At 38.4% G+C, this 24,589-nt stretch overlaps 8 protein-coding genes and 1 pseudogene across 10 annotated transcripts; 8 read left to right on the forward strand and 1 right to left on the reverse strand.

Annotated features, from left to right (window-relative positions):
• The first annotated feature begins 427 nt into the window (after positions 1 to 427).
• On the forward strand, positions 428 to 1,935 carry LOC130697868 (uncharacterized). Its single transcript, XM_057520661.2, has 7 exons — positions 428 to 575; positions 640 to 740; positions 802 to 920; positions 991 to 1,163; positions 1,217 to 1,413; positions 1,488 to 1,595; positions 1,667 to 1,935. Exons 1-7 carry the CDS (start codon positions 539 to 541, stop codon positions 1,847 to 1,849), a joined length of 918 nt encoding a protein of 305 aa, XP_057376644.1. The 5' UTR covers positions 428 to 538; the 3' UTR covers positions 1,850 to 1,935.
• A 135-nt stretch (positions 1,936 to 2,070) lies between these two features.
• LOC130697866 (uncharacterized) lies at positions 2,071 to 3,750 on the forward strand. Its single transcript, XM_057520659.2, has 7 exons — positions 2,071 to 2,381; positions 2,434 to 2,561; positions 2,628 to 2,743; positions 2,813 to 2,982; positions 3,042 to 3,238; positions 3,304 to 3,411; positions 3,476 to 3,750. Exons 1-7 carry the CDS (start codon positions 2,342 to 2,344, stop codon positions 3,656 to 3,658), a joined length of 942 nt encoding a protein of 313 aa, XP_057376642.1. The 5' UTR covers positions 2,071 to 2,341; the 3' UTR covers positions 3,659 to 3,750.
• A 233-nt stretch (positions 3,751 to 3,983) lies between these two features.
• Positions 3,984 to 5,588, forward strand: LOC130697867 (uncharacterized). Its single transcript, XM_057520660.2, has 7 exons — positions 3,984 to 4,164; positions 4,223 to 4,344; positions 4,409 to 4,530; positions 4,602 to 4,771; positions 4,835 to 5,031; positions 5,095 to 5,202; positions 5,268 to 5,588. Exons 1-7 carry the CDS (start codon positions 4,125 to 4,127, stop codon positions 5,445 to 5,447), a joined length of 939 nt encoding a protein of 312 aa, XP_057376643.1. The 5' UTR covers positions 3,984 to 4,124; the 3' UTR covers positions 5,448 to 5,588.
• A 151-nt stretch (positions 5,589 to 5,739) lies between these two features.
• LOC130697879 (cytochrome c oxidase subunit 6A, mitochondrial-like) lies at positions 5,740 to 6,584 on the forward strand. Its single transcript, XM_057520673.2, has 3 exons — positions 5,740 to 5,901; positions 6,195 to 6,346; positions 6,410 to 6,584. Exons 1-3 carry the CDS (start codon positions 5,814 to 5,816, stop codon positions 6,503 to 6,505), a joined length of 336 nt encoding a protein of 111 aa, XP_057376656.1. The 5' UTR covers positions 5,740 to 5,813; the 3' UTR covers positions 6,506 to 6,584.
• A 351-nt stretch (positions 6,585 to 6,935) lies between these two features.
• LOC130697864 (uncharacterized) lies at positions 6,936 to 9,336 on the forward strand. 3 transcript variants are annotated; one of them, XM_057520654.2, is made up of 7 exons: positions 6,936 to 7,524; positions 7,592 to 7,713; positions 8,175 to 8,308; positions 8,489 to 8,658; positions 8,721 to 8,917; positions 8,980 to 9,087; positions 9,147 to 9,336. In XM_057520654.2, the coding sequence occupies exons 1-7, from the start codon at positions 7,485 to 7,487 to the stop codon at positions 9,327 to 9,329; spliced, it is 954 nt and encodes a 317-aa protein (XP_057376637.1). In that variant the 5' UTR covers positions 6,936 to 7,484; the 3' UTR covers positions 9,330 to 9,336. The 3 variants fall into 3 exon arrangements, with proteins under 3 accessions (XP_057376637.1, XP_057376638.1, XP_057376639.1); XM_057520655.2 differs by lacking the exon at positions 8,175 to 8,308 and adding an exon at positions 7,880 to 7,995 and having other exon boundaries at positions 6,937 to 7,524; XM_057520656.2 differs by lacking the exons at positions 6,936 to 7,524; positions 7,592 to 7,713 and adding an exon at positions 7,874 to 7,995.
• A 26-nt stretch (positions 9,337 to 9,362) lies between these two features.
• Positions 9,363 to 10,974, reverse strand: LOC130697865 (uncharacterized). Its single transcript, XM_057520658.1, has 5 exons — positions 10,794 to 10,974; positions 10,685 to 10,722; positions 10,273 to 10,618; positions 9,801 to 10,208; positions 9,363 to 9,726 (listed from the first exon to the last, which is right to left on the reverse strand). The coding sequence occupies exons 1-5, from the start codon at positions 10,834 to 10,836 to the stop codon at positions 9,617 to 9,619; spliced, it is 945 nt and encodes a 314-aa protein (XP_057376641.1). The 5' UTR covers positions 10,837 to 10,974; the 3' UTR covers positions 9,363 to 9,616.
• Positions 10,975 to 11,209: 235 nt separating this feature from the next.
• LOC130697878 (ER membrane protein complex subunit 5-like) lies at positions 11,210 to 11,866 on the forward strand. The gene is made up of 4 exons (XM_057520672.2): positions 11,210 to 11,333; positions 11,392 to 11,444; positions 11,503 to 11,606; positions 11,666 to 11,866. Exons 1-4 carry the CDS (start codon positions 11,255 to 11,257, stop codon positions 11,784 to 11,786), a joined length of 357 nt encoding a protein of 118 aa, XP_057376655.1. The 5' UTR covers positions 11,210 to 11,254; the 3' UTR covers positions 11,787 to 11,866.
• Positions 11,867 to 12,152: 286 nt separating this feature from the next.
• On the forward strand, positions 12,153 to 14,209 carry LOC130697881 (mitochondrial uncoupling protein Bmcp-like). Its single transcript, XM_057520676.2, has 8 exons — positions 12,153 to 12,494; positions 12,654 to 12,737; positions 12,802 to 12,949; positions 13,100 to 13,376; positions 13,452 to 13,576; positions 13,636 to 13,696; positions 13,763 to 13,882; positions 13,945 to 14,209. The coding sequence occupies exons 1-8, from the start codon at positions 12,470 to 12,472 to the stop codon at positions 14,062 to 14,064; spliced, it is 960 nt and encodes a 319-aa protein (XP_057376659.1). The 5' UTR covers positions 12,153 to 12,469; the 3' UTR covers positions 14,065 to 14,209.
• A 1,753-nt stretch (positions 14,210 to 15,962) lies between these two features.
• On the forward strand, positions 15,963 to 17,220 carry LOC130697872 (DNA-directed RNA polymerase III subunit RPC2-like; annotated as a pseudogene).
• Positions 17,221 to 24,589: the final 7,369 nt, after the last annotated feature.

A 24,589-nucleotide genomic window follows, 5' to 3' on the forward strand; every position in this document is an offset into this window, starting at 1 on the left:
ATCTACCCAGTTGCTAGATTTAATCCTCCGTCTGTGTAAAAGAAATAGCTAGACCGTTCCGTGCGTAGCGTTTCATTGTTCAGATTACGTTTTATTGACTGTTCATCAGAAAGCGAAATGAAATGTCTGCAGTTACGTTACGAAACATTTCGGCACGTGGCTCAACTTGAGTCAAGTGTGATTTTTGCTGTCGCGTTTGATTAGGCGATGGGGAGGCACCGTGTTTTTCAAAACAGATGCGTACTGAAAATGTTCAGAAGAGGGCGCGCGTGTACCGAAAGAAAAGCAATTGCTTAAACTAATGTTGACAAGTTGATAAAAGGCCTGTTGCCATCGGCATTGACGGCTCTCTCCTATTACGACACTGTCTGCTTCAAACGTCAGCTGCAGGTTGTCCTTGGTAGGTAAGCGGTTACATGCGTGTTTTCGTTATTGTAGCTCTTGATTAAACAAAGTGTCGAACATCGGCGTCATTCATTTGCTTGGCCTATTCTTCTTCGGAATTTTACAAACCCATTGGTCTTGTTGAAAAACGAACATGGCATCCATTCCGGTTGTCGATTTGGCCGATTTAGGTACGTATAGTGAATTCAGTTTGACGTATTCAACATAGAGAATGACTGAATTTTTATGTTGTAGATCTAAGTGGAATTGCCGATCGTGTCGTGAAACAGCTGGACGAGGCATTCTCTACCGTCGGCTTCGTCTACCTGACAAATCACGGAATCCAGCAGACAACGGTACAGTGCATATGACCAATCTGCCTCGAAAAATGAGTTCATTTCCTTAATCTTCAAATAGATTGACAATGTTTTGAAAGCCTCCAAACATTTTTTCCAATTCCCCGACGACATTAAGAACCAAACACGACGTAATCACTCGCAAAACAATGACGGATACGTTGGAATCAATCAAGAAATGCAAGTACTTTGTTTCATTTTGAAAACAAGTGGAATTGACCTATCTCTTTTTTTTTACTGTCCTTTTTAGACTGGGAACTAACGATCTACAAGAAATCAAAGAAGCTTACAACATCACAAGTCCAACCAGCATTTTCCCTTCACAGGAATTCAATCCGGAATTCCGGTCGGCTGTCGTCTCACTGGCTTTGAAACTCGCTGAATTGACCAGACGTTTGCTCACCTGCATGGCTCTCGCCTTAGGTAATATGCGAATAACACTGGAGTTAGATCAATGATTCAAGTTATTGCACCAGGCCTGGATGGAAATTTCTTTGTGGATCGTCATCGTTTCATGTTCCAAGATCAGACGAAGAATGCAACAACCTTTCGGACTTTGTATTATCCTTCCTTGGCAGACAGACACATCCAGCCAGGCGTAGTCAGATGCGGAGCTCATTCGGATTATGGAACCATCACACTACTTTTGCAAGACGATGTTGGTGGATTGGAAGTAAACAAAATTCAATTCAGCTCATGTGTTTTGCGTTCGTTTGTTCTTTAAATTTGGGTTTCGTTTTTAAAAAGGTGCTTTCTGGAACTGAATGGATATCTGCTGTTCCTATTCCAGGTTCGATCCTTGTTAATCTCGGAGATCTGATGCAGTTCTGGACTGCCGGCCGTTACACAGCAACCGTAATATTTTTTAAAATAAAATGGAGCGCCTTTTTATGAGAATTTGTTACTGAATTGGCTTGTGTTTAAAGGTTCATCGTGTGCTAGTGCCAGAAGAAGAGATCCGTCGGAAATCAACTCGCCAATCTATCGCTTTCTTTGTTCATCCAGATAACGATGTGATGGTTTCGCAGTTGAACGGTTCCAAAGATCATCCTCCAGTCGGGGCGTTGGATTACCTCAAGACACGCCTATCCGCTACCTACAAATACTAACATTTTTCTTTTTTTTTTTTTTTTTTTTTAGAAAAAAATCTGACTATCATACTAGTATTTTTAAACAAAGACTTTTAAAACTTTAATTCCGAGTCAGATTGGTCTACGTGACTGGACTCTTTAAAGGTAAAGGCTCCCTTAGTGATTCCCCTTTTTGGGGAAGAGTTATCATCGCTCAATCGCGCTGCCTCAAGACTTTTCTGGGATGCTGTGCGTTATCTACACCAGAGGGTCTTGAAGAAATGTCCTTGTGCTGTGCCATCCGTCTCCCCGTATGTTGAGGTCAACTGCGTTTAAAAGAGCAAAAGGACGTATATCCTTGGGCGAGAGATGAAACCCCTGATAAATAGTGTCACGTGGCCGTCTTAGCTATTACGTTTTATCTCGCCGAGTTTTTTTTTTTTATTCGGTTAGAGGAGGGTCGTAGTGTCTCGAGAGAAGAAGGAAAAAGGGCAACACAGTGAATCTGCAGTCGAATTCTACCATCAAAACATGGAGGACGTGATTCCTATCATCGATTTGGACAAGTTGGGTACGTAGTTTGATTCGCATTCATTTCCCGTGATTGAAATCTTTTCGTCTAGGATTACAGAGTGCCAAGTTTGAGGATATTGATCAAAGTGTCGTGGATCGTGTTTCGAAAGAACTCGATTCCGCCTTCTCCACTGTTGGATTCGTCTACCTGAAAAATCATGGAGTCGATCAGCAATTGGTAAGCAATCAAACTCCCGCACTTGCCTTTTTAACTTATTTGATCTTTTGTTCCTTTAAAACATAGGTAGATAATCTATTCTCACGTTCCAAATCGTTTTTCTTCCTGCCGGATTCTGTTAAGGAAAGTTATCGTTGCGGTGTTGAGAATTGCGACGGCTACACCGGAAGAGATGGAGAAATGTAAATTAGTTCTTTTATTCACCTAAATTATCCAGTTTTTTAAACAATTTTTCATTCTGTAATCGATAGTTTAGATACGAGTGCAAGGCACGAAATTCGAGAGTCGTACGATGTTGCATCACCTAACGGCCTTTACCCTGACGAACACGCGCCGGAATTCCGTCAAGCCATCAACGATTTAGCCCCTCCAATGTGTGAACTCGCCTGCCGTTTGCTCAGCTGCATGGCATTAGCTCTAGGTATTCAATTTGATTGTACATTTAAGCTTAATGAACTTATTTAGAATTTTGCATAACAGGATTGGATAACAATTTTTTCGGAGACAGGCACAGTTACATGTTTAAAGCGGCTGAAAAGAATCGAACAATTTTTCGCACGTTGTATTATCCATCGTTGGCTGACACCGACACGCTGGCCGGTGTGGTGAGATGCGGTCTGCATTCGGATTACGGAACGATTACTCTTCTCCTTCAAGATGATATGGGCGGATTAGAGGTACATGAAAGATAGAATGTGTTTGGTTAAGTTCAAATGTCAGTTGATCTCTGACTATCTAACAGATTCTATCGCAAGGAAAATGGTTCCCAGCTAAACCAATTCCAGGAACCATCATGATCAACCTGGGTGACATGATGCAATTCTGGACATCAGATCGCTACGTCGCCACTGTAAATATTTGTTCACGTTCTTGCGTTTTTTTCCCCACTTTATTTATTGGAAAATGTCTACTAGGTTCACCGAGTTGTGGTCCCAGAAGAAGAGATCCGCCGTCGGACTGCTCGCCAATCCATCGCTTTCTTTGTCCATCCCGATAACGATGTTATGATTGCTCCGCTGGATGGCTCCGGCAAACATCAGCCTGTGGATGCCCTCAGTTACGTCAAATCCCGGCTCATCGCTTCGACTTACAAGTGAAACATGCGTTCCAGGTGGCATTGAATTGATCTTCGCTGTTGTTAAACGTCCGTATTTCGAAATCTTTTTGAAATACAGTTGGATAAACTCTTTCTGAAGAGATTCGGCGAGAAAAACCAAACTCGAGATTCACGTCTCGAATTAGATTTATTGCCAACCATTTTTAACTTTGTACAAGGGACATCTTAAACAGCAACTCCAGTGGGGCTCTGTATGATAACATTGATCAGCTGCTGAAAGCCCCTGGGCATTTTAACAGGAAGAAGGCGATAGTGATCAGATTCTTTTTTGGGGGTAGACCAACATCTTCAAGTTCGAATGCGACTCTGTAAATACATTGAAGGCCAATCCCCACAAGTTATCTGACAACGTTCTGCTCAAGTGCGTAGTTTACCAGACTCCTCGAAACATTTCGTCCAATCAGCTTTACAGCGTGTGCTGCCATTCTGAAAACAAACCAGTAGAAATGGCTAACGATATACCCATAGTCGATCTAGCTGATATAGGTAAATAAGTGAATTAAAATTCATCGAGTATACGTACCTACAGTGAATTGTTTAACAGGATTGCATCACTTGGATAAACCGCGGAAAAGTACCGTTGATCGAGTAGCCAACGAACTGGATTCAGCGTTTTCTACTGTTGGATTTGTTTACCTAAAGAATCACGGCATCGAACAACAAACGGTAAATCATCGCTTTTAACTTTACCATTAAGAAATTAAAATCTTTTGTTGATGGAAAACGGAAGATCGATGACGTATTTCAAGCTTCCAAATCGTTTTTCCAATTACCGGATGCCATAAAAGACGTTTACAGATGTGGTAAACCTGACAGTGAATCTGACGGATACACAGGGAAAGACCAAGAAATGTAATTTATATAATTTTATATAATTGTATTTTTAAAAATCTTTTTACTAATTTAATTAATCATTTCATTAGTTTGGATGTCAGCAGTCTGCATGAAATAAGAGAGGCATATGATGTTGCTTCACCTGACGGAATTTATCCGGATGAACACACGCCTGAATTCCGTAAAGCTATTAATAAATTGGCTCCGTTGTTGAGAGAACTCACGACCCGACTGTTAAAATGCATGGCTCTTGCTTTAGGTAAAACAATGGATTCATTTGAACCACTGTCCACCTGAAAAAGCCGACTGTATTCCTTTGTAGATTTGGAGGAGGATTTCTTTAGTAGCCGTCATCAGTTTATGTTCCACGGAGCAGAAAAGAATCGGACAATTTTCAGGTCGCTTTACTACCCCACGTTATCTGACGCAGACATCCAGCCCGGGGTGGTACGGTGTGGGGCGCATTCCGATTATGGAGCCATTACTCTTCTTCTCCAGGATGATATGGGTGGACTAGAAGTAATAGTCTAGCTACTGATGTACCATTTTAACCATAAAGCTACACATTTCAAATTACCAAAGGTATTATCTAAAGGAGAATGGATACCTGCTACTCCTATTCGAGGAACAATTTTAGTCAACCTGGGAGATCTCATGCAGTTTTGGACGTCTGATCGTTATGTTGCTACAGTGTGTTAAGCTAACTGTAGAGTCTATAAAGCAAAGCCACTACCACATGTTTCAACTGTGTGCAGGTTCATCGCGTCCTGGTCCCAGAAGAAGAAGTTCGACGGCGTTCCACTCGCCAATCCATCGCCTTCTTCGTACATGCTGATAACGGTGTATTGATTTCACCGATAGACGGATCTGAGAAACACCTTCCTGTAGAAGCCTTGGCCTATTTGAAATCTCGCATATCTGTTACCTACAAATGATTTGCCATTGTAGTAGTCTCTACTAGGTTACGTCTGTAAATGCACGTTTGGTATAGCACAACGTATTTCCTACGCTTTAAAATAACCCGCCATCTTTGTAGGACTACAACTACACTGGTCAATAAATAATAGAAAATGAAACTTCGATAAATATTTCACAACATTGTTTAAGCAATTATTTAAAAGAAATTAATAATCTTCTTTAAACTTTAAACATGTAAATTGAGTTTTAAAATTTTCAGAAACTGCGCTTCAATTGTTTTTCTTTGGATGCTCATTTGACAATCGTGCTGCAAGCTTTGGCTGGAGCCTGAAGGTAGTGGGTAAAAGGGATTCACTTCTGCAATCTTAAAAGCACAGACAAAAATGGCTTCCGTTTTGGGAAAAGTTGTTTCTCGTGCAATTTCCACAACCCGAGTTGCTTCTGGTCAAGCTGCAGTTTCTGGCCATCAAGGTATACGATTTAATTATTCATTTGCAATATAAGCGCACATTTTTTCATTTACAAAGCCTTCATCTGTTTTTTGGTCACGTACACCGTGCTTACGAGTTTGCAACGGTTTGAGAAATGAGAGATCCGTATTTACTTATTTCGTATTAATAGAGCTGCAATATTTCTTTGGTTTAAATTTTGCTTGTTTGTGTGTTACTACTGGGTTTTTAATTAGAATAGCTGTATTCTATTGGGAACCCAACACACTCTTGGTATTCTGGTCATTCTAAATCCATCTTCTTTCTATTGTTTAGATGGTTGGAAGCTGTGGCGCAAGCTTACCTTCTTGGTTGCTCTCCCTGGTGTTGCTCTATGTATGTTGAATGTCTACTTGGGCTTGGATGACGTTGAAGCTCATAGTGCTCCTCCATTTGTTCCTTATGAATACATGAGGATTCGCAACAAGGTAAGGTCTAAAATGAATAGTTGTGATCTGTAATGCTTTTCATGAACTGGCCTTGTTTTACAGAGGTTTCCTTGGGGAGATGGACAAAAATCATTGTTCCACAACTCTCATGTCAATGCTCTACCTAGTGGCTATGAACACACTGAAGAACATCATTAAGCAGGTGATTTTTAGCTTGAAAAATCACCAAGATGTTAGTTACTGTAAAAATTGTCTTAATACACCAGAAAAGGTTTAATCATGTCTCCCTGTTAAGTATGTAACTTCATAAGTTTATAGAATATCAGTACTAGTGTAATCAATGATTCATTATACAGGATGTGCTGCAAGAGCTAGTGGGTAGGTCAGAAATGGATTTGTATGGCCTGAAAACGGCCATGTAAATCAAAAGAGTGCAACCACAAATTAGGTGGGAGCGCCTCCCTGGGTGGACGACTCCAGAGAAAAGCTAGCTTCTAATTAAATCGACAGAGGTGGGCTTTTTTTTCAGTTTGTGACCTGATGACGATTGCTGGCCCGGCCATCGTACGTTTCCCTTTAGTGGTGATAACTTTATTATTTTAGTTTTTTTTTTATATCATCGTTTGTTGAATTCCCAAATTCCAGATGGCGTAATCCAACAAGTTTCTGGGTGGAATTTCTTTACGTTATCACAGAAATATTGGTCAGCGGCATATCTCTTGGGATTCTTCTATCGAATCATTTTGAGAGAGGAACGCCCATTTGCCAGACGTACACCAGTGTTAGTAAGGGAAGTGGATAAGTCGTATCAGGTCAGGGGTATCTGTAAAAAGATAAAACAGTTGATAGGGGAAAGGACGACGTGACTGGCATCAGTTTTTATTGTATTGTTTCACCTGGAGTCCACCTGATTTGAAGCCGATTGACTACAGGCTAGCTGAAAAGCCTTGAGCTTTTTACCCCAGTGACCATTTTTGTACAAGATTTTAATCTAAGGACTACATCTTGAGGGGAGATCGCCGAAGGCCGACGATTTTTGAGCCTCTACCCTTTGAGTCTGGGGGTATTTTTACAGAAGAAACATTCCTAGATCTTAACCAGTTTTTTCCCGAAATTCAACGCTTCTTGACGGTGTCGAAACGACTTCAAACGAAAGGTGTGGTCGTTACAGTGCAGAATGAAGCAAACCATTCCAATCATCGATTTAGCTGACATAGGTAACTACCACATTACAGTGCAGAAAATTTGTGCAAGGAATTTTTCATTAATTGTCTGTTTTATTAGGGCTCGAAAATGCCTTGGAGGCCAAAGAAGAAACGATGACTCGTGTATCTAAAGAGCTAGACGACGCGTTTGCCAACGTCGGATTCGTATACCTTAAAAATCACGGAATTGACCAGCACACTGTAAGTTGTCGTTTTTACCTGCCAATAGATAATTTACCAAATAACACTTAAGTTTAAAGCTAACCCAAACTGAGCCGGTAGATGGAGATGTAGTATTTGTGAATGTTTCATTGAAATTTCCAAGCTTCATCGTGTTTCTATGGATCTGGCATTCCCTAATTTTCAGGTAGATGCAGTACTAAGGGCATCCCAAGCATTTTTCCAACTACCAGATGACTGCAAAGACGCTTACCGTCGTAATTCGACGCAATACGAAGGTTACTCCGGCATTGATCAAGAAATGTAAATAATTACAATTTTTCCTTTAAAAGTTAACCTATTTAAATTAGGTTACGCTTTCTCAACCGGCTCTGTTTGGGTGGAGCACATTATTTAAATCGAGAAAATGCTAGTCATTTAATTGCTGATAAGACAATTGAAAAAAATAAGCAATTATGTTATCGTGTTTCACGCACGATTAGATGGAGCAATATTTTGAGATTGCCCGCCGTTTTTTTCACGCACCGAAATCCGTCAAGTGCCAACATATAATCGGCCATAAATATTTGGATATGAATCAAAGAACCAACGGTTACCTTGGCTCCGGCCACGAGATGTGAGACCACTAAAATTCTTAATGCTGTCGCGATGTGCTCCATGTCTCGCGTTCTTGAGTTGCACAAATGGTTCGTCTAGCTTTAGTGTTAGTCTTTCGTCTTATATGTCACGCTGCTTTGTTTCTACTATTTATGTCAACGGCTTAGTATGTTAGTTTAAACAAATTTTTGCATTTCAGATTGGAAAGCAAGAACTTGCATGAAGTACGCGAAGCCTACGACATCACTTCCTTGGACAGCTTCTTTCCAGACGAACATCTTCCGGAATTCCGACAAGCAATAAGCGAATTAGTACCGGAACTGTGCAAGCTGTCCCATCGCTTGCTCCGATGTCTCGCCAAAGCGTTAGGTATTTCACCATGGACGTTTACGTTAATGTTTGTTTTTGAAAACTAAACGAAAGACTTTCAGGTTTAGAGGACGAATATTTTATTCGGTGTCATACTATGATGTGCCAAGGCAGTGACAAGAATGCCACGACATTTCGAACACTTTATTATCCGTCCCTAGCTGACAGTGCTGTCAAAGCAGGTGTAGAACGATGTGGAAGACATTCTGACTATGGCACCTTTACTTTACTATTCCAGGACGATATCGGAGGATTGGAAGTATGTCGATGGGATAAAATGTACGCTACTTATGATTAAAATGCTATCGTTTATCGTTACAGGTTTTTTCTGGGGGTGAATGGGTAGCCGCCACACCAATTCCAGGGACGGTTTTGGTCAACGTGGGAGATCTGTTGCAGTTTTGGACAGCTGATCGTTATCTTGCAACGGTATTAAAAATGTAGAAAAGGTTTAACGAGTGTTGTGAAAACGGAAAGATCACTATTAGATTCATCGTGTGCGAGTTCCAGAAGAAGAAATTCGTCGTCGGTTGGCGCGGCAATCGGTAGCATTTTTCGTTCATCCGGATAATGATGTTATGGTGTCTCCATTGAATGGATCCAAGAATCATTTGCCAATTTCGGCTTTAGCCCATCTTAATCTTCGATATTCACAGACGTACAAATACTAGAGGTATAACTTTTCAATATATAGAACTTAGCAGTTTAAAAAGAAACAGTCTCGTTTATTCCATAATCTTCGGGAGAATTTCTCACAATGAGTTTCAATATAAGTTTCCTTGATTCAACATTTTCACACGGCGGGGAAATGGCAATTATGCAAACAAGAATTTTGAGGCAAAATGAATTCTTAAAAAAGGAATAATGAATATTCTGGGTGGCATCCAATATGAAAATAAAGAGAACCCTCGTCAGGAAATGAATAAAGGAAATTTAACAACCATTACCCAAGTAACTTTTACTTGGTAAAACGTTCATTAAGAGTTAACTTAACACGTGGAAGCTCATCACCAACATCAAGCACACTGATTGCAATGTCTTCTTCCAATTCCGAGGTTCTAATCATGTCTGTAAACAAACAAAAAAATATAAACCACGGCTTATCAAAACAATAGCTTAACGAGTTATGAAGAAACTATTACCAAAGCGACGAGGATTTATTGTGGCGGTTTGCCTAATTATCGGTAAAGGCTCGTACGCAAGCGGAGGCATTTCACTAGGAGGTGGTGAATGATGGGTTTGATAAAGGTCTTGCTGAGTTGGCGACACTTGACAGCAAGGATGTACGTGGTTGGGTGCCACGGAGCTGTGCTGCCTCCTCGCCATTATAAAGTTACTTGTTGGTGGCGAATAAACCGTCGGAACCGTTCTAACCGGAGCCGCACTAAACCGGGCCGGCCGGGGGTGATTGGGTTGTAGTGGCGCTACTCCGTCAACCAAATAAGAAGCAGCAGTTTTCATCCATGATGGAAGTTTACCAACAAGTTTTTCAACTTGGGATAACACAGTTGTGTTAATTTTCGGACGGGAGGAGACTCCACTAACAGGACCTTACAAAATAAGAAAAGATGGTAAATATAGATCCTTAAACACTATTTCATTGTGTTTTTTTACCACATGGGCCAGATCGGGGTCCAAGGGAATGTCCTGACTGTGGAAAAGGATGAAATTTTTGTCTAGACTGAGCCTTTGTAGCCTGTTGTCTTAATTCAATTATCATTTTTGCGACTAGTTTACTTCTTAAATCCATTCCTTTTTTATTAGCTCTGATATCGATCAGTCTCTGTCTCAAATCTAATGTTCTGCGAGCACGCTGAATTTGTTTTTTTGCCATATGTTTCAAGTAGTTACTGCGGTTGAATTGTCCTGGTTGAATGGCTGCTCTGAAAGGCCTTCTGTAATACTGTAAACTTGCTTTATGCCTGAGGAAAGGTGAGTTGTTTACCACATTTTCTTGCTTCTAAAATTACAGAGATAATCATCCAATTAACCTCTTTCTTAGGTGCATGTAAATCACTTTTCTTACCAGAGCCTTCTTAGCTTTCATATCTCTGATGACATCCTCTGTGGAAAATTCATATACTACATTAGAAACACAAACAATTACACGTGCATTTCACAAAGATAAATTTTACCGAGAGACATTTCTTCATAATTCGGACCTTGCAGTTCCTCCATTTCGAAAAATATAGAGTTAATGATACAAGGAATAGGTTTTTTTCCGAAAATTGTAATAAAAACACTTCGTGACCCCGAAGTTCTAACTGAATTCAGGTATCACGAATGAAATAAATTAACACATCGACATTGGCCCAGTCTTCTGATTGTCCAACAGAAACATCGCCCGCAGCAAAAAGCAGGGTTTAAAGTTTTCAACTCTCCGTAATGAAACTAGAAAAATATACTAAATCATGACATTCCTGCTTTTACAACATTTATATAAGGGAAAAATAAAATATTTCTGGCATTTTCCATTTTGCACGTTGAACAGTTTTAGAATTGTGCAACTCTGAAAAATTTCGGCAGCGCTAAGCAGACTGCTCATGGTTTGTTAGGTTATTATAACTTGATTGAAACATCTAAAGTTGAAGAAGAAATGTCAAATTCACTGGCCAAATATATTTTTCTTTTTGGAATTTTGTTACTTCTACATGCAGCTTATTCTGCTGCTCAACGTAAGTTATGAAGAAAGCGTTTGCGAAAACAAAGTAATATTTGTTGTTCCTTAAACAGATCGGTCATACCTCCGGCTAACTGAACAGGAATTCACGTCACTTCCCGCTGATGTATGCTAAAAAAATTTACCTGTTGTTTCAATGAAATAATAGTTTATATTTCTCTCAGATTATTCTTCAAACTATATTCAGCTTGTTACTGACTGTTTATGGAGTAACTATGGTTGCAGGTGATTTCAAGGAAATTCGGTCCAATATTGATCTACAGAAAAAGTATGTTTTTTTTTCAATCTTCCTACATGAGAATAAATATGCAAATTTATTAATTCTAGAACTTGGATGAATCTGAATAATCGTCCATCCTTTTACACTTTTAATCATCGTGGACATATTTTTAATCCCATTCTTCTTACACGGACAGGCACTGGAAAAGGGGCATTAGAAGCCAACTAAGATCAAGTCAACTAATTTTGGGCATCCATTGTATGTGTTTCTGTATGTCAATAAATTTTAACACTGTATGAGATGCTAAATCCTTTTGGGTACATGATTGCATGCCTGTTATTTTTATGCATATCCATTTAATCTGTGGGTGAGGCAAAAACCGAAATTTTCTCATGTTCCATCTGATCCCGCTTCCGGTTTCACGAAAAAAACCAAAGAAGCGAAAAAAAAAATCTATGATTGCCAAAATTTGGCAGTATTGCTGGTATCTTAATACAGACGACGGGAAATCACGTGACAAAATTCATTTACCGGGGGCAAGACATTGACATTGACTTCTCCTACATACTCCGCTGGCGCCCACTTATCGCCGGTACTATAAATGAATTACATACTAGTCTGCACTCGTATCGTACCGCTACAGTTTCAAAGAAAGTGATGCCATCGTATCGTAGTGCCTATTTATAACTTCCTGGCATTATCCCCAGAAGTACGATTGAGTTCATACATGTAAAGTTTGTGATTCTACATATAGTTCTTATGTAGAAAACTAGTTTGAACGGTGGATTTGTGGAATACGGATTTAATCAACAAGCTTAGTTAAACCTCGCCATATTGAGTTTGCCCATCATTAAACGTTCTACGTGGCGTGGGCGAATGTGGATATTTGTCTTATACAGCAAATTAATTTTATGTTCCCCTGGCTAAATTTATTAGGTTAGAATTGGTTGTTTCCAGTTTCCCTTCACATGTGATTAAATATGCATAGATAAATTAAGAACCAGCCAATTCGTGATTAGCTTTTCTTGTACTAACTCCAACCAACTTCCTTAATTGGATTTGCCCCACGATCCCTTTGGTTAACAATTACTGCAGCCTTAACAAAAATTCACATGGGTGATAGTCATGACTGGAGACCATTTGTGTATGGAGGATTTTCATCATGTACAGCTGAATTTGGTATTTGATCAAAGAATGTTGAGACATTGTTTACATTTTAGTTCTATTATAAATTCTTTATTAGGTACATTCCCGATTGACACAACAAAAACAAGACTTCAAATACAGGGCCAGAAGTTGGATGGGAGATTCACTGCTGTTCGTTACAATGGCATGTTCCATGCATTATCAAGAATCACAAGGGAAGAAGGTGTTCGGGCACTCTATTCAGGGTACTTCAGAATCAAGTTTTCTTGATAACAGTAAAAAAATCTAAAGAAAATAACAAAACAAAAATAATACAGATAAAACTAAAGAAAATAACCAAATGCAAAAAAACAACAGATACACAGAGGGTAATTTTTTTTCTTTTTCCTTTTCAGCATTTGGCCTGCACTCCTAAGGCAGTCTACATATGGTACTATCAAGTTTGGAATCTACTACACACTCAAAAAATGGATTGATCACCCTGAAGTTGAAGATATGATGACAAACATTTTTTGTGGAGTCATTGCTGGTGTGGTTTCCAGTGCTATTGCTAACCCAACAGATGTCTTGAAAGTCAGAATGCAAGCTTGTTCAACTTCACTGCAGCAAAAGACCATGTTTGAGTGTTTTGGAGATGTTTACAGACAAGAAGGCATATCCGGATTGTGGCGAGTACGTGATTGCATTTCTTTGTGTTATTACTTATTTTTGCCAATAGAAAACAAAAATTAATTGTAATGTCTCAAGGGTGTAGGTCCGACAGCACAGAGGGCAGCGGTGATAACGGCTGTTGAATTGCCCATTTATGACATCTGTAAGCATAGGCTAATACAGGGCGATTTAATGGGTGATACAGTATCTAATCACTTTGTGTGAGTTTTTCTGGATAAATATTTTGGTATTATGGTTTTAACAACATTTTTATTACTAGGTCAAGCTTCATATCAAGTTTGGGCGGTGCCATAGCCTCGACTCCTATTGACGTTGTGAGAGTAAGAATCTTTAAAAATTCAAAATATTTTTGCACACATCCATTAAATAGCAATACTTCTCATAAGGTGCGTCTGATGAACCAGCGTCGCCTAAAGTCTGGAGTACGGTTTGGATTTGGAATGAGTAGCGATTTTACTCTTCATAAATCGAGACTCTACCGGGGAACCGTAGATTGCTTCATACAGGTATTTTCGTATAGGATATAACGCTGTGATTTAACTCAAACCTAAATCCCTTGCATTGCTAGACCGTCCGACACGAAGGTATTATGGCTCTCTATCGTGGTTTCATTCCAACTTGGTTGCGAATGGGCCCGTGGAACGTGATCTTCTTCATTACGTACGAGCAGTTAAAAAAGCTATACTAATTAAATTTTAGGTGATTTGTTGTTGCTTTCATTAAGTTAATACGAAATTGCTCCCTAAGTCCTTCTCTCCTCGCGTCTGACTTAGAGATTTGTATTTTCAGTACATTTCATCCGAGTTAGACAAATACAAATAATGTAAGTAAAACAGTTGACACATTTACTTACGACTAAAAGCAATTTTTTATCAGAGAATTATTGTGTTACCTCGCTTATTATGTAAAAAAGTAAAAGAACCAATTGCCAAAATTCACATTCGGAATTCTAAAAACAAAGTCTGAAACCAAAACTTAATAAAACTCCATTTCATTTTACAATATTAAACTCACGTCCATAGGCGCATTTTGACGTCAACTTTTAATTCAACTTAACAGTGATGAACTTGTTGTTTTTCGTCGTCCGGTAGATGGCTGACCATTTTGGCGCCAACTGCAATCCAAAATGTGCCCACATTTGAGTGCTGCTGCAGCGAGCGTTGTGAGAACTGGTCACGTGTTCAGCCTCGTAGTCGGAAGGTAGGTCTTAACCCTATTGACATACTAGATTAGAGATTGTCGAGTGGTTGCGTCTCCGGACCAGTTTCTTCCACGTGTGGAAAGCGTTGGCTGAAAGGCTCCGCTGAACATTTTGAGAAAGAACAAGATTGTGGGACGATGTAATTCGTGAAACGATTCAAATTAGAGGTCAACGGAAATTTTAAAATTAGATTAAGTGGTAGAACTGCGAGACATAATAAGGCTGATAATTGTGACAAAAACTGTGAAACTAAGAAGATGGGAGAATCACGCAGGGATATTTATGGAGATCTTGAAAAAATATTAGAACCAATCAAGTCTGTTGAGGTAATTCTAATATTTTCTTTGTGACTGAAGAAGCTAATTTTTTTGTCAAATTAACAGGAAAAAGGAAAGTTGGTAACAGGTTTTTCAAAAACTAAGGGTTGGTTAAACAGCGCATCAAGAAAATTGTATCAACAAGTGAAAAGGTAGTGAGCCATGCTGATGAAACATTCTACTTAAAGTACTTGGACATTCAAGTGGGAAAACCAAATTCCATAGAAGACATGCAGCATGTAATAATTTTTAAAAATCCTTTGAAGTATCAGCCTTTATTCTGTATGCTGTTTGGATTCAGTAGTTTCGTCTGCTCCCTCCTCATTAATGTAGATTAAGGGACATGAGTTATTCAGCTCCATTTACTGTTGACATCGAGCATACCAGGGGACAGCAAAAAGTTGTACGCAACAGTATTTCTAATGGAAGAATGCCAATCAGTTGAGGAGCTCAAACTGCACATTGGCTGGTATTTCATCCATAGAAATGGCAAACAAGTGAATATCCATATGATTGTGGTGGTTATTTCATTTTTCAGGGAAATGAAAAGGTAAAACTATGTTGGTAAAATGCTATTTGTTCATAACTTTCTAGTCTATTTTAGGTGATATTGATTCAAGAACAAATGTTGAAAAACCACATGATTGTTGAGCAGGATAAAAACGGTGTTAAATAACCAGTATCACACACGGAACGAAAACGCGCAGCAATGTGATCATGAATAAAGGAAAATACTGTATGATGCAAAAAAGTTTTCAGGATGTAATATTGTGATGTGTTATTCTGTTAGCTTAGACTGACTTATTTTCTTTCAAACACTTCAAGGATGTTCCTGTCGTCATTGTTTTTAAAGCTATGGGGATTTTGGCTGATCAAGAAATAGTCCAAATGATTGGCACCGATGATCGTGTAGTGATGGCATTTGCGCCTTCTTTAGAAGAATGTGTGCGCGCGTCGATCTTTACTCAACAGCAAGCATTGAAGTATCCAATACATCTTCAAAATTCTGAATACCAATGCGCATAATTATCTTTTCGGATTGTCTATTGCAGGCATTTGGGCAAAAACTTCCTCGAAGGCGATTTTTTGGGCGTCCAAAGAAAACGCCAATTGCGCCAACGCCATGTGCAATGTCATAATTATCATATTTGCACAGGTGGACAATTTCAACTTTAAAGCTAAAGCAATGTATTTAGCTTTGATGATTCGCCGGGTCATTCAAGCCGAAAATGATCCAACGTCAGTTGACGACCGTGACTATTATGGCAACAAGCCCATGGAGTTAACGGGTCCTGATGTAATCATGAATCCACACGGATTTCCATCGCGTAAGACAGTCGGTAAACTGATTGAACTTTTGGTTGGAAAAGCGGGGCTCATGGAAGGAAAGTTTCACTACGGTACCGCTTTTGGCGGATCTAAGGTGCGAATTTTAACATTCATTTGGAATTTAGTTATGTTATTGTTTTACTATAGGTCCAAGATGTTAGTGAAGAATGATCAAGCATGGATACAATTATCAGGGTAAAGAGTGTATGACTTCTGGAACAACAGGGGAGCAGCTGACAGCTTATATTTATTTTGGACCTGTACATAAGCAAACCGCGATCGTATTATAATTGTGTACGGATTTAATTTACTTAATAATTGTTAGGTATACTATCAAAAGTTGAAGCACATGGTGATGGATAAGATGCATGCGCGTTCGCGTGGACCACGAGCTGTCCTGACACGGCAACCTACCGAAGGTCGTGCCCGCGATGGGGGCCTTCGCCTTGGTGAAATGGAACGCGATTGTCTCATCGCGTACGGATCTACGTTTGCATAAATCATCACTGCTAATGGATATTATTCCAAATTTAATGATGGAATTTTTATTTGCAGCATGCTAATCTTGGAGCGATTGATGATATCCAGTGATGCGTTTGATGTTGATGTTTGCAATCAGTGTTGTCTCATGGGATATTTTGGTTGGTGCCACTATTGCAAATCAAGTGCTTCCGTTTCTTCCATCCGTATTCCATACGCTTGCAAGCTTCTTTTTCAAGAACTTCAAGCGATGAATATTGCTCCACGTCTCAAATTGGACAAGTATTTTGACTAATGTTGTGATAGGTTGCTACAAATTAATCATGGTAAACATTACAAAATTTAAGTGGTTAAATAACCAATAATTCCACAAATTTTTTTCAAAATGGAGAATGGTGTAAATTAACTTAATATATTGGTGCACGTATCAATCTTTACGAAAATTGGCAGTAATAACAGTAATTTATTTTACTTATTTTACAGAATGGACCAAACTTCACATATAATCTGCATAATGTACTTTTTTGGTTGGAGACGAATGAATTGCTAACCTCGATGCTCGCAATTGCAGTTCATAAGGGTTGTTTTGCCTACTAGTAAAGTTCCGTTGTATAATTCAATTTTACTGCAACCATTGTTCATTTATTCACAATATAAAAGATACATCGTATTGTGAAGTGGAGCTTGTCGATGCAGAACGCCTGCAACGAAAACAATTTGATACGGAAGAAGTGAGATAATATTATTAAATTTTACAAATTAGTTGAACATTACAATCTTCGGCTCCTTGTTCCAGTTAGACGGGTCCTTGGAGTAATCCTTTCATCAGCGCCGTACAAAAATACTTCTGACATCCCAACCTACTCGAAAGAAAATAATACTATTGGTAAGACAGATTGTTAACTATATCTACTTTTTGCTAACATAGGTTACGAACTTACTTTTACACAGTGACGATACACTCGAAGTTACTGCATCACAATAAAACATTACACAACCAATTATTGAGAATCAAGTTACCCAACAGCCTTAGCGTCCGAAGGTGGTGTCCGAATAGTTGTGCAGATGCCGAGGAAGGACTTTGTAGGAATGTGAAGGTTTAGCATTCTACGTCGCCTTAAATACTCGCAGCCACGTGCCACATTATTGCTTTCCCGGAAGTCGAGTGTAGGGCAGAGGAACCTAATTCTGAAGGTCGATGGGTTGAAGGGCAAAGTTTTATTTCCAGGTGGGCCCCAGGTTATAGCCATTCCCCATCGATTGACCCTACGTTACTTTGATTTTTTTTTTTTTTGTTACCTTTTTTTTTTTGTTTCCAAGGACCTAAAACAGATGAAGAACCTCGGGCATTCACAAAAAAGGAGAGAGGGAGAAGAAAAAAAGATCCTAGAAGCTCAGTAGCTCTTTCACCTGCACGCGGTGCACTAGTGTAGATTTGTTGCTTGCAATCCACGTCTAATTATTCTCAGAACTTACGCACGTGCTCTTAGCTTTCGCAAATTGTAGATTCATCAATTACGCACTCAAAACGTACTGCATCAGCACATGGTTTAGCATCTGCACTGGTTTTGTTTAGTTGGGGTAGTACGATAAGTCTAGATGAAATAGATAAACGTAGATTAAGTTAAGGATAAGTAGGTCTAAGTTTAGGTTATGACTAGGGCTACTTTAAGTAAGGCGTAAGCGTAGTCTACCACACGTCGTTACTTCTGCACAACACTACTCAGCCATTTTCTTTCACTGTTTTATGCAATTATTAACCGTAGTCGTCGTTCGCAAACCATTTTTCTACAAACAATTGTACGTTTCGACTTCTTAACTCAATTTACACATGATCCGCCAACCCAAACAACCTCCTGATCATTAACCATCGATTAATAACCAGTTTCTTTTTTTTTTTCAGGAGTTTTTTCTCCAATGTAACTGTAATTTGTGTACATGATGCTCGTTAAAATTAAGATAAAACTTATTGCTGTTCAAGTATTCAAAAATTTTGTTTGTTTTTTTCTCGTTTCTGTACAATCAGGAGAGTAATCTCTGGAGCCGAAGAGGACACTGGACAATGAGAATCTCCGTCGCATCCACTGGAATATGGCCCAAGATTCTGTGGTATATATTCAAAAATTCAGTATTTAACCATGGTTTTTTTTATTTCTTTATTTTATGTATCTAGGAAGGCCACATCTCCACCGAAGAGGACCGTTGGACAACGGGGGTCTTCGCCAGGTATTATTTTAACAATTTTAAGTGTTTAATCGTGTTTTTTTTTTATGTATGTAGGATGGTTCACATTACCACCGAGGTGGGCCACTAGACAATGAGGTTCGCTGTCGGAGCTATCAGGAATCGTCGCCCAAAATTGTCAAGTATTTAATTTAAAGTCTTAGGTTTTGAACAGATTTTATTTGTTTTTATGTATTTAGGAGGTCCTCACCACCATCAAAGAGGACGCTGGACATCGAGGATCGCCGCTGGAGTAACAAGATCGTCATAATGGATGTTTCAGGTATATGTTTTATACGTTTAAGTGGTTAACCCATGTTTTATTTTATGTATATAGGATGGCCAACATCACCACCGATGAGGGCAACTGGTCAACGAGGTTTGCCGTCGGAGCCACCAGGATCATCGTCTAACATTGTCAAGTATTTCATTGAATATTATTACCATAAATTCATTAATCATTAATTATTTTTTTTTTATTTGTTAGGAGGGCGCCATCATCGCCAAAGAGGGGCTACTGGACAACGTGGTTCACCGTCGGATCGACCAGGATTATCGCCCAAATTTGTCAAGTATTTAATCGAAAGTTGTAAGTTTATTGGATAGTCCACATAACCACCGAGGTGAACCACTAGACAACGAGGTTCGCTATCGGAGCCATCAGGAATTTTCGCCCAAAGTTGTCAAGTATTTTATTGAAGCTTTTGGCTTTTGAACTATGATATTATTTGTTTTTATGTATTTAGGAAGGACTCACCATCATCAAAGAGGATGCTAGACATGGAGGATCGTTGTCGGAGCTACCAAGATTGTTGCCCAATATTGTCAAGTGTTTAATTGAAAGTTTTAAGTTATACGCTGTGATTTTATTTTGTTTTTGTGTATTTAGGAGGGCTTTACCACCATCTAAGAGGGTGTTGGGTATCGATGATCGCCGTTGGAGCAACAAGATCGTCGCCAGGGATGTTTCAGGTATATTTTTTATACGTTTATCTAATAAATTTTTTAAAAATATATTTAGCAGGGTTTCATCTTCGCCGAAGAAGGTCACTAGATATCGTGGATCGTCGTTGGAGCAATGAGAATTGGCGCTCATCCCTGAAAGTCACGCCCATTAGGTCGATGGAAAAATAAAGATGGTACGGTTGAATATTGCCTATTGGCATTTTTCTACTTTATTCCGTGTTATACGTGTGTGATACAAATGTGTGGCCCTTGTCCTTAATCCCTTACCATTATTTTTCCCTAAGCATTATGGCTTATGGTTCTAACTTTCACTGAGCACGCAAATTCACTACATCTGTATACCACGGTTCATTCACGGTTTGTTTGCGTTTTTGCACCGGGTTGGGATTAGTGTAACAGGTAATGTAGCCTAGCTTACAATGGTTTGATGCTAATTTTTTAGTTGGTGCAGGTTTACTAACACTAACTGCTTCTAAAACAAATAGTAAAACATAATAAATATATCACTGCATACTCTTTTATTTAGAGTACGGTCTAGTGATATGAATAATATTTGAATCCAAAAATTATTAATCGTGTGTGAACGGGTTGTTAACCGCGATTTGTCAACCCAATAAAAACGTGATGGGACAGTAATCCTTCCAGCTTGTCCCATAGACAAAAATGAACTACCCACAGAAAAAGTAACTGGCTCGAGCAATTCCGGTCTGTGGGGGCTGACTCGGGTCCTACAGTTTTCCTCAACGAATTGGATGTATTACTACGCTGTCTCACAAATATGTCTGCACGTGAAGCTCCTCACTGCATATTTTTCTGAGTGGAGAAAGTTAGGCAAACCAAAGATACAGGTACCTATTAAACAATTTCATGTTAACGATTCTTTTTTTTTTAGCATTTATTCACCTTTGATTGTTTTAAAATATTGAAGACGTGAAGTGAACGCGAAGATATGGCAGAATTAAACACAAATCACGAGGACTGAGCGTGGGGTTAACATGGTAGTGGGGTATAGTACAGCTTGCGACTGTAAAATACTAATATATAGAGACTTGACCATAGAAGGGAAAATTAAGGTTGTACTAGAAATTCTTGGTCGGGAAAATGAGACGAGAAACGTGAATTATAGTTAATTCAATTAATTTCATTTAAAAAAGAATAAAAAACGCATGGCAGCTCGTTCATCTGTAAACGATGTGTATTAGTGTGGTCATTGCACCACCATCGCACCAGCCCACGGTAAATGAAATAATACCGCAAAATAATATAAACAACTAATGTAAAATATAAAGCTTTTCTAATGCGCAGGATGAGGGATATTGATATTTCATCAAATAGTTGATTAGAAAAAAGATTTTATCTAAATGTTATTTCAGTTGTGCTATAATGTAATAATTGATTTATGATATATCTGTAGTTAAGTCATTTCAATGTTAAATAGTTAAACAGTATAAACCAGAATTTAAAAAAAATAATATTGAGGTTTAGGTTGTTGGAAATGGGTTAAGAATATTAAGTGTAAATATTAATTGATGTAGTTTTAGTAATAACGATTTCGTCCAAAACAATTTAGTGCTTGTGATCAGGTTGTATATCCGATAAAAATTGACGGGGCTAATAAAACAACAGCCCGTTATCTCCTCCATAAATTATGACAACCCGATCGTATTAAATAAGTAAGCATGATTAAATACGTAAGTAATAAGTAATGAATCTAAGTCGGGCGGTTTTCCTTTTTTTAAGTCGGCGGAAATTAAATGCTTCGCAACGCTGTTTAACATGTTTGTACATTAAGCTGCTCAGTCTTGTCCGTGACAGTGTAGAAAATTGTTAAACTGTAACAAATCTTGTACTAGGGTTTTACATTGCAGAACTCTGTCAAAATGTTATGTTATAATATCAGTAAAAAATTAAACTTATCTTGCAACAAATGAAACTTTGTGTCGTCAACAAATAAACACTGTCTTGAGCAAAAGAAACTCTTCATGGAAAAACTGGGTGATCAAAACTCAAGTTTTTAGTGGTTTTTTTCCTCTTTAAATTTATTATTTTTTTTGTTCTGGTGATTATGGTGCTGTATGATATGTATTCTATCGTCTCCTTTGTGCTAGCGTTTGATTGGTGAAAGGTTTGTATGATTTAACCTAATGACGTTTATATTGTGATTTAATTTCGTAGATATTAGGGGATATATATTACCGATTTATGTTTGTTTTGTTTATAATTTGTATTTTTTAGAACTGAGGAACATTTACACATACATTTTACCCAATGTATTTTAACTGAAACATACACACAATTGACACTACATACATCAACCATACACAATTTGACAACCACTGAATTTTCAGTAACTATGTGGTATCGAACCCTAATCTTCGGCGTCGGTTGCCGATGCTTAACCCTTGAGCTATAGTCACTTACGATTTCAATGTTTTATACCTTGCGCCAACGCACGAACATATTGTATAGTTAACATTTTAATCTTGCTATACTATTTGTCATTCTGACCAATGATTGTACATGTATCATACCGTATCTGTTGAGGGTCCGGCTATGGTATGAGGAGACAGAGGTTCGAATCCAATGGGGCTAAAAGTAGCAAAAATGATGGAATTGAAAAAAAAACATATCATATATTTTTTCTGTTACTCATATTTTAGAAAATGTGTAAAAGATGACGGTTCGCTATACCAATGGATAGTTTGACCATACATTTTACAAATGGTATAGCTTGTGTGCAGGTAGTCCGGCTATGATATAAGAAGACCGGGTTTCAAATCTTAAATATTGCCAAAGATATCTGCAAGCATGCAATACATTCATCTATGTTTATTATATTATATTTATTGAATATATGTAATAGGTTGTCTAAAGATAACTTGCAAAAATGGTTGTCGGCGGAATGTGACTCATGGCTCAATGGTACAGCATCGGCTTCGAAAGTCGGAAAAATCGGGATCGATCCCCAGAAGAGTTTAACCAAGTAAAATATGTTAATTGAACAATTGATATAATATCATCAAAGGTTTCTAACATTGCAATTGCTATGCAACAATCCCAAAAGTAGAAGCCTTAGTATGAAATCAAATTCTATACATTGCACAAGGTTTCTAAAATTGCAACTGGTATGCAACAATCCCAAATGCAGAAACCATTATGATGTTTGGAATTCTATCAAGTGATTCAAATATTGCAATATATATGCAGCAATCTTAATGCAAAAACTATTAAAAATTTTCCATTCTGCACAACCAACATAGCTGAATTGCGTGGGTTCAAATCCCATATAACTATGTAGATGGTCTACCATTGAGATACTTGTGACACTTCAGGAAAGTTTAAGTCTAACACTTTCGTAACGTAACAGTGCGCGCAAATCAATAGAAAACCTTATCCCAATGGGGGGATATAGGGGGGCAGATGCCAGAAACACAAAGCGTCCGCTTCCCAACTCGAAGGATCCTGGTTCGATTCCCAGTCAGGTCTCCGATTCCACAGGCTTCCTACCTTCCATGGGGTCACGATTCCACGGGGCCAGTCGGGTTAGGTAACTTCGTGCGAAGCACGCGAACGGATATTTTACAAAAACTTAATCTCAAAAAAAAAAAAAAATTTCAATAAATATGATATGTTACTCTTTATTGAGTATACAGAAACTTTTATAATTTACAACGGATATAGACCGTGGGCATCACAGATGATAATAAATGAAAGTATATTATAATTATTGAAATTATTATTTATATGTTTGTTATCCATATTGATAAATGGTTATATATATCACATTGCATGTTTGCTATTATAGATTTAGAATTTTATTTAATATCATGGTTTCTACTTGGTTGGTGGGTTTTTCTGTTTTGTTTCTTCTGGGAATGTTGCATAGCATTTGCAATGTTAGAAACCATTGATGATACTACATCGTAAATTTATTCATTCTTGAAACATTTTTATTTGTTTGAACCCATTTGGGAATAGATCCCTCTACAATCGACTTACGAAGCCGGTGCTATACCATTGAGCCATGAGTTATATCTCATTTTAAACTATTTTTGCAAGTAATCTTTAGACAATCTACACACACACACACACACACACACACACACACACACACACACACACACACACACACACACACACACACACACACACACACACACACACACACACACACACACACACACACACACACACACACACACACACACACACACACACACACACACACACACACACACACACACACACACACACACACACACACACACACACACACACACACACACACACACACACACACACACACACACACACACACACACACACACACACACACACACATCTATTACACATTTTCAATGAATATAATATAATAAACACAAATGTATGTAATGTATACTTACAGAAATCTTTAGCAATGTGAACGATTTGAAACCCGGTCTTCTGATACCGTAGCCGGGCTCTCTACACATATGTTATACCACTTGTGAATTGTATGGTCAAACTATCCATTGGTACAGCGAACCGTCATCTTTTACACATTTTCTAAAATATAAGTAACAGTATAAATATATGACATGTTATTTTTCAAACACCATCATTTTTGCTACTTTTAGACCACATTGAATTTGAACCTCTGTCTTCTCACACCATAGCCAGACGCTCTACAGACATGCTATGAAACATGTACAATTATT

Source organism: Daphnia carinata, chromosome 9 (genome assembly GCF_022539665.2).
Source record: "Daphnia carinata strain CSIRO-1 chromosome 9, CSIRO_AGI_Dcar_HiC_V3, whole genome shotgun sequence".
NCBI classification, from domain to species: Eukaryota; Metazoa; Arthropoda; class Branchiopoda; order Diplostraca; family Daphniidae; genus Daphnia; species Daphnia carinata.

What these genes read in the sequence shown, in the direction of transcription:
- LOC130697865 (XM_057520658.1), bottom strand. Translation starts at nt 10,836, where the DNA reads ATGGAGGAACTGCAAGGTCCGAATTATGAAGAAATGTCTCTCG. An exon ending in TTATGAAGAAATGTCTCTCG is followed by an intron (nt 10,723 to 10,793) that starts GTAAAATTTATC and finishes AATTTTCCACAG; the next exon opens with AGGATGTCATCAGAGATATG. An exon ending in AATAAATCCTCGTCGCTTTG is followed by an intron (nt 9,727 to 9,800) that starts GTAATAGTTTCT and finishes GTTTGTTTACAG; the next exon opens with ACATGATTAGAACCTCGGAA.
- LOC130697867 (XM_057520660.2), top strand. Translation starts at nt 4,125, where the DNA reads ATGGCTAACGATATACCCATAGTCGATCTAGCTGATATAG. An exon ending in ACAGGGAAAGACCAAGAAAT is followed by an intron (nt 4,531 to 4,601) that starts GTAATTTATATA and finishes TCATTTCATTAG; the next exon opens with TTTGGATGTCAGCAGTCTGC. An exon ending in ATGCATGGCTCTTGCTTTAG is followed by an intron (nt 4,772 to 4,834) that starts GTAAAACAATGG and finishes ATTCCTTTGTAG; the next exon opens with ATTTGGAGGAGGATTTCTTT.
- LOC130697881 (XM_057520676.2), top strand. Translation starts at nt 12,470, where the DNA reads ATGTTCCCCTGGCTAAATTTATTAG. An exon ending in CCCCTGGCTAAATTTATTAG is followed by an intron (nt 12,495 to 12,653) that starts GTTAGAATTGGT and finishes CAATTACTGCAG; the next exon opens with CCTTAACAAAAATTCACATG. An exon ending in GTTCGGGCACTCTATTCAGG is followed by an intron (nt 12,950 to 13,099) that starts GTACTTCAGAAT and finishes TTTCCTTTTCAG; the next exon opens with CATTTGGCCTGCACTCCTAA.
- LOC130697879 (XM_057520673.2), top strand. Translation starts at nt 5,814, where the DNA reads ATGGCTTCCGTTTTGGGAAAAGTTGTTTCTCGTGCAATTTCCACAACC. An exon ending in TGCAGTTTCTGGCCATCAAG is followed by an intron (nt 5,902 to 6,194) that starts GTATACGATTTA and finishes TCTATTGTTTAG; the next exon opens with ATGGTTGGAAGCTGTGGCGC. An exon ending in ACATGAGGATTCGCAACAAG is followed by an intron (nt 6,347 to 6,409) that starts GTAAGGTCTAAA and finishes CTTGTTTTACAG; the next exon opens with AGGTTTCCTTGGGGAGATGG.
- LOC130697868 (XM_057520661.2), top strand. Translation starts at nt 539, where the DNA reads ATGGCATCCATTCCGGTTGTCGATTTGGCCGATTTAG. An exon ending in TGTCGATTTGGCCGATTTAG is followed by an intron (nt 576 to 639) that starts GTACGTATAGTG and finishes TTTATGTTGTAG; the next exon opens with ATCTAAGTGGAATTGCCGAT. An exon ending in CTGCATGGCTCTCGCCTTAG is followed by an intron (nt 1,164 to 1,216) that starts GTAATATGCGAA and finishes TTATTGCACCAG; the next exon opens with GCCTGGATGGAAATTTCTTT.
- LOC130697864 (XM_057520654.2), top strand. Translation starts at nt 7,485, where the DNA reads ATGAAGCAAACCATTCCAATCATCGATTTAGCTGACATAG. An exon ending in CATCGATTTAGCTGACATAG is followed by an intron (nt 7,525 to 7,591) that starts GTAACTACCACA and finishes CTGTTTTATTAG; the next exon opens with GGCTCGAAAATGCCTTGGAG. An exon ending in ACGGAATTGACCAGCACACT is followed by an intron (nt 7,714 to 8,174) that starts GTAAGTTGTCGT and finishes ACGCACGATTAG; the next exon opens with ATGGAGCAATATTTTGAGAT.
- LOC130697866 (XM_057520659.2), top strand. Translation starts at nt 2,342, where the DNA reads ATGGAGGACGTGATTCCTATCATCGATTTGGACAAGTTGG. An exon ending in CATCGATTTGGACAAGTTGG is followed by an intron (nt 2,382 to 2,433) that starts GTACGTAGTTTG and finishes CTTTTCGTCTAG; the next exon opens with GATTACAGAGTGCCAAGTTT. An exon ending in CTGCATGGCATTAGCTCTAG is followed by an intron (nt 2,983 to 3,041) that starts GTATTCAATTTG and finishes TTTGCATAACAG; the next exon opens with GATTGGATAACAATTTTTTC.
- LOC130697878 (XM_057520672.2), top strand. Translation starts at nt 11,255, where the DNA reads ATGTCAAATTCACTGGCCAAATATATTTTTCTTTTTGGAATTTTGTTA. An exon ending in TCACGTCACTTCCCGCTGAT is followed by an intron (nt 11,445 to 11,502) that starts GTATGCTAAAAA and finishes TATTTCTCTCAG; the next exon opens with ATTATTCTTCAAACTATATT. An exon ending in AATATTGATCTACAGAAAAA is followed by an intron (nt 11,607 to 11,665) that starts GTATGTTTTTTT and finishes TATTAATTCTAG; the next exon opens with AACTTGGATGAATCTGAATA.